The 6,571-nt window shown below is 30.9% G+C and overlaps 1 protein-coding gene across 2 annotated transcripts; it reads left to right on the top strand.

Annotated features, from left to right (window-relative positions):
- The first annotated feature begins 304 nt into the window (after positions 1 to 304).
- On the top strand, positions 305 to 6,337 carry LOC108691352 (zinc finger protein 79-like). Of its 2 annotated transcripts, none has more exons than XM_018199054.1 (5): positions 305 to 755; positions 869 to 1,039; positions 3,680 to 3,823; positions 4,059 to 5,437; positions 5,754 to 6,337. In XM_018199054.1, the coding sequence occupies exons 2-5, from the start codon at positions 890 to 892 to the stop codon at positions 6,220 to 6,222; spliced, it is 2,142 nt and encodes a 713-aa protein (XP_018054543.1). In that variant the 5' UTR covers positions 305 to 755; positions 869 to 889; the 3' UTR covers positions 6,223 to 6,337. The 2 variants fall into 2 exon arrangements, with proteins under 2 accessions (XP_018054543.1, XP_018054542.1); XM_018199053.1 differs by having other exon boundaries at positions 305 to 777.
- The last annotated feature ends 234 nt before the right edge of the window (positions 6,338 to 6,571 follow it).

Genomic DNA, 6,571 nt, shown 5'->3' with positions numbered 1-6,571 from the left:
CTTAAGTATAAGGTCTGATTATGAATACGGGCATTTGATCACAGCCATTGACATGGGCTGTGTTCCAAATTTACTGCCAACATTGAAAATGCTATAATTTACGTTATGTGCAGTATAGATTTTCAGTGCTGGCAGTCAATTTTGGAACATAACCATGGTATGCCCAAACCACACCTCTTTTGCGAGTCGAAGCAGAGAGAAATCTGAAAGAGGACATGAGGTTCAAAACCTGTAACTGCAAAATTCTACCCTTTGACAAAGTGGATGTAAACTACATAGCCACATCCTTAGGATACATCGATTTATATCATCTCCAGCCTTGAAAAATGGATATACCCTAAGAAAAGTGGACATTGCTATGTAATTTACATTCACTTTGTCAGGGGGCAGTAGTGTGCGGCAGTATTTTGCGGTTACAGGTGTTGGGTCGTCATGTCCTCTCTCAAATTTTTCTCTGCTTCAACCTGGAATTATTACATGGATTGTCGTTCCAGTTCCTGCTCTAGTTCCTATAGTGCTCTTGTGCAAACGTGTAATTGATTAATTCGGGATCTCAAGACGAAGAAGGATAAAGGAATAAATATTTCTGAAAAGTCTTTAGATAACATATATTTTACTTTAACTCAACCGTATCACGAATCAAGATCATAGGCGTGGTGGACGCTGTATCTGGTGTCGTCCACTGTCGTGTCCACTGCTTACAGTGCCTAGTAATGTCAACCTAACTCAGCTGTGCCTTCTGGCTGTGGATAATCGTGAGAGAAGCAATTAAATACAGTTAGCTATATTTATTACATTTATATGTTCGCTTGATAATTCGTCAATAATATGTCGGAATCGCCACTATCGTTGTCTTGTTTTTTTCAAGGACCATTGTTTTAATATCATCATGTCGGAAAGCGCAAATTCGGAGATTGATTCCTACATGTATAAATGTCGCGCGTGCATGAAGGAAGGCTGCAAAATGCTGCCCATGTATGATGATAACGTTAGCGAGATCAACTTGCCATACAAGCTCGCGCAGATTACGTCTATCAAGGTAAACGGAATTTTCATAACTAACCTTTCAACAAACATCTTTAACAAGTAGATCTTGAGAACCCAGCCTGATCGTGATCTTAATATAAATATGAGGTCTGTGTTGTGTTTTGAAATTATCCAAAAATGCATTTAAAATGATATATATATATATATACATTTTTTTTAATGATAAAGAAAGAGAAAGCAAAGATACTGAGTGTAAAAAGCAAGCAACACAAATAGATATATTAACATCTAGTACAAAAGATTTTCTTCCTTAAATATCATGATTAATAATTTAATGTTACAATAGCTGTTTGCATGCATTAATTGAGATCTGCTGCAGCTTCTTTATTGACTTTCTAAAAAAATGATTGCTTATATCCTTATAGGTAATTAAGTAATCTTTTTTAGAAAAGAATTTTACTTGGTTTAGCATATATTATAGTATTAAAAAAGAGAATTCTTATTTTCAGTCAAAGATTTTAAATATTTTAATGTGAATTTATCCAATTCTTTTTATGCATCCAATTCTGCAAACTGTGTACTAAAAATAGAATCTTTATTCTTAATCTCTCTTCTTTATTCTTTCAGTTTGATTTTAAATTGTTATTAGTATATGTAATTCTTAATATATTTATCATTATCATCATCATCATCGTACATGGTTTAGGCCGGAATGACATGTTCCACTTCAATATGTCATGTTTTTGGTCTTTCTACGTCTATATTGCCTTGTGGTTTATAGCCTAATGCCAATTTAGGAAGTTGGCTTTCATCCATGGAGTCTGCTCCATGGAGTTGCCACTTTCTCTTATATTTCATCTTTTTATCTTTGATTGCAAAAATTTTCAGTTTCTTCCTTATGTCTTCATTTTTTATTTTATTTAGTTTCGTGTAACCTCTAACTACTCTTAAGAACTTCATTTCTACAGCTTGTATTCTGTTTATGTTTATTCTTATTTCTGTTTATTCTTCCTTCCTATTACTCAAGCTTTGCTTCCATATAGCATGGGAACTGCCATTATTTTGTAGAACTTTAATTATGTATCTTTTCTGGTCTTGTTCCTTAATTTTCGGATGATGCCACATTCTCTGGAATGAAATCAATTTTTGATATATGTCAGCTTCTTTTTGATAGGTCATCCTAAGTATTTGAAAATTTGAATTTGTTCTATTCTTTTGTTGTTTATTGTTATCTTTAAAGGGATAGGATATTTTTCTCTGAATGCCATTACTTTCATTTTTGACGTAAAAATTTCACAGTTATATTCTCTGGCTATCCTGTCTAGTTGATGGACAGCTATTTGTAGATTGTCTTCTGTGTTAGCTATTTGGTTGTCGGCGAACAGTATCGTGTCAAGGGTTTTTTTTTGTTATTTTTATCATTTTCTTTTTTTCATACGTTTTCTCTATGTTTGTACCATATCATTTATGTATATGTTGAATAGGATCGGGGATAAGCATAAGCCACATTCTTGATTTATTCTTTGGTTAGTGAATATATCGTGTTTGGAATCCTCCTTATCAATAGTTAAATTTGTTCCGTGATGACATATTCTTTATTACCTTAATTAGGTATTTTGGGAAGCCTTTTCCTTCTAAGATATCCCATAGTTCTGATCTGCAGATTTTGTCGAAGGCTTTTGTGTAGATGAATGCGATTTGTGTCTCTAAGTTTTGCTCTCTTCTTTTTTCTATAATTAGTTTTAGCGTCAGTATCGCATCTGTTATTGATTTTTTCTGAAATTTGTTCTTCATCAAATCATTTTGTTCTTCTCGTATTTGACTTCTTAATTTGATTTCCGCGATGGCTTATACTCTGCGTGCTATTTTTTCGAGTATATTTCATAACATGAGTTTACTAAGCTAATCCTTCTGTAATTATTGGAATCAGTACTCTCCTCTTTCTTATATATAGAGATGACATTTGCGGTTTTCCACTCACTGGGAGTCTGTGATTGGCTCCAGTACATATTTAGGTACATATTTAGTACATTTTAGGAGTTGTACGATTCTCAATTTTAACATTAAACTTCCGTATTTGATAAGTTCGGAGTTTATATTGTCAGTGCTTATTGCTTTTCTATTTCTTAGTGGCTTTTAATGTATCATTCAGTTTTTCTAGCGTGATAGAATCTATTGCTTCATAATTCATTCTTTTTTATATTGTCTATTATATTTAGATTGTACTATAACCGTGTATAGTGCATTTCCCATTTTTTTGTTAATGATGTTCAGCTTTGCAGAGTCTTTCTGTGATTTATTCTATTAATTAATAACTATAATAATATTATTTATATGTTTCATTACCTTATACGCTACTAATTGTCTTCCATGTACACATATTCAATCTGGCTTATGTATTTGTCCCCGCTTTATTGCTCGTTTGGTTTCATTACATTTTCTGTCTTATTCATTTTTGAAGCTCAGATATTTATAATAAGTTTTTCTGAAAGCAGTGTTTTCAATTTTTCATTCCATACTCTTGGTCTTTCTTATATTTTCTTGTATCTCCTAATGTTTCTTCTGCAGAATATTTTTGAATATTTCTATATATATATTCTATATATTTCTATATATATTTCTATATATTTTTAATATGTATTCTTAATAATATTTTTTTAATAATATTTGTTAATAATATTTTTTTCAACAGATTGATCAATTTGATGGACTGCCTAACATGCTCTGTCCAAAGTGTGCATATCGAACGAATGCTTTATATGACTTTAGACTACAAGTGCAAGAATCAGACAAGAAATTTAGAATGATGCAAGAAACTAAAATGAACATTGTGAAGGTATAGTGATATAAAATAAAAATAATATTAATTTGAAGTTTATATCTGTTGAATATGCATTACACAAGTAAATTTTAAATCTAAATAAATTTAAATAGTAAATTTAAATACTCTATAAACATTGAATAATTTATTATCAATCATAAAGAATTAATCTATAAATAAGTATTTAAAAGATTTAAAATTATCTAAAGGGTATCTTTTTGATGTTATTATAACGTTGCTTTTTATTTAGGCAGAACAGTTAAATGTTAAGAAAGAAAAAAGTAATATACAGAAAGATGAATTTTTGGAATTAAATATATCAGGCGATGTAAAGTCTGATCGTACTTTTGAGTTTGTAAACATTAAAATAACAGATATGGATCAACAACAATATGAAATTGATGTATCTCAGTTGGTTAAAGATAATGGAGATAAAGAGAACTCACAATTGAATGATGTTTATTATAATATTGAAACTAACGAGGATCAAATAGGTGCCCAGTTGATGAAGACTGAGTTACCTGAAGATATTTCAAAAATATTTGCAGAAAATGTCGCAATTATGTATATACCAAAATCTACGATTGAGTCGATGTCAGTCGAGAACACATTAACACTTGATCCGGAACAAGAAGAAATAGACAATGGTACATTTATCTCTGAAGTGGAAATCTTGGCTGAAGAAAATGAAGAAGCCTCAAGCAAAATATGCGTTTCCACTCCTGTGGAATCTAAAAAGAATAAATGTACCTATTTGGAACAACAAGACGTAACATCAGTAATACAAGTTGAGAAACAAAAAGAATATAATGAGGTAATACAAAACAGAGATAAAGAAACAAAGCTCAATGAAAGTAGTTCTAATATTGAATTCATAGAAAACAATGATGGATCTGATTCTGACTACTTTGTTGATGATAAAGACAATATATTAGGCAGTTTAAGCGATGCAATTATACGGATAAAGGAATTTAAACGAGAAAATGGAATTGAATATCAATGCACGTTATGTTTACAGAATTATAATCAACTGACTAGTGTATTATTGCATACTGTCGAAAATCATGTCCCTTCCAACGGTCCGTTTTTTTGCATGGTGTGTGAAAAGGACTGCAAAAGTCGTCGAGAATTGCGAACACACGTGAAAACGCATACTGGCGAGTTTCCATATTCTTGCTTTCTTTGTAAAAAGGCATATAACAGAAAGAGATATCTGAAGAGACACATGGCATGCCATCCCAACTTTTCGCGGCACCGCTGCCTGAAATGTGGTTGCCGTTTTAAATCAAAATCAGAATTAGACAGCCATGCGACAACACATGATCTCGTCGCACCCTATGCTTGCAGTCAATGTTCGCGTATATTTAATCACAAAGGCAATTATAAACGACATCTGATCAGCCATTTGGATCCGCAGGGTCTTCATTTGCCTAAATATCCGTGCAGTTACTGTGACAAACGTTTTCCTAATAATCGTACACTCCAAACGCATATACGGGTACATACTGGTGAAAAACCGTTCAAGTGTGACGTTTGTCATAAGTCATTCTCACAACGAGGCAACTTATTGAATCATTCAAAGATACATTGGAATCCTCGTAGCTATACATGCGAAGTTTGTGGCAAAAGGTTTGTAACTTGTATACATATATTTAATATAAAAAGGGAAAATTTGAAATAGGATATAATGCAAAATATCGTAATTTCAAAATATTCTAAATGTATGTTATAATCATTTAAAAAGAATAAATATATTAATTGTTATATTATTATATTATACTGTTTTATAATTTGTTTATTATATAAATAATATCTTTATTATATAAATAATATTTTAGTATTATAAATTTTTTTTTTAATTTTGATTAAATTTTTTAATGAAACAATATCTGTATATTTCATTGAATATAATATTTAATGTAAACATTATATCTGATTATTACAGCTTCAATCAACGTGCTACATTACGAGATCACACATTATTACACACTGGTGAGAAGCCTCATATATGTAATGTATGTGGAAAAGCATTTACAGTTAGTGCAGCGTTGAGGAGGCATATGTTCAATCATGTTGAAGTCAGGCCATTCAATTGTGATAATTGTGGTATGGGATTCATCGGTAAATACGATTTACGACGACATATGCGAGTGCATGAGAATCGACCTAGGGAAAAGCGTAAAAAATACATAAAACCAACCAATGTTCTTCAGCAAAAATCGGAGGAAAGTCATATTTCATTGGAAGAATCGAAAACTGAGACTGCGCTCATAGAAATAGAAGAAGGGCTTTTATCACAAAACATTATACAGACCATACCACAAATCGAATCAGAAAAGGAAAATGAGGATGCACTATTTAATAATCTTCAATCTTATTCAGTTATATACAGTACAACTGAAGATAGATCATAGATTGTGTAATATATACTAACTATCTTATTACAAACATATTTCTGTTTTACTCATATATTCACGTATACAGTGTTGCAATCATTTTCTTTCCCTCTTCAACTTCAATTATATGTATAGAATTTATACGGCACTTTATCAAGATATATTTATACAAGGTATCTTTTGAAGTTAACAGTCAATTAACTTTTTGCCTAAATATACGGAATGTTTGGCAATAGATATAAGAAAATAAAAAAAGTAAAATTACGAATTCAGCTCTATTCTTTAACTATAAATGTTTCATTTATGTATTTAATTAAATATTCATGCACTTTAAAGATTTTATGTGGATATTTAAATACTTATAATT

Source organism: Atta colombica, unplaced genomic scaffold (assembly GCF_001594045.1).
Source record: "Atta colombica isolate Treedump-2 unplaced genomic scaffold, Acol1.0 scaffold46, whole genome shotgun sequence".
In the NCBI taxonomy this organism is placed as follows: domain Eukaryota; kingdom Metazoa; phylum Arthropoda; class Insecta; order Hymenoptera; family Formicidae; genus Atta; species Atta colombica.
This window is presented reverse-complemented; position numbering and strand designations above follow the sequence as displayed.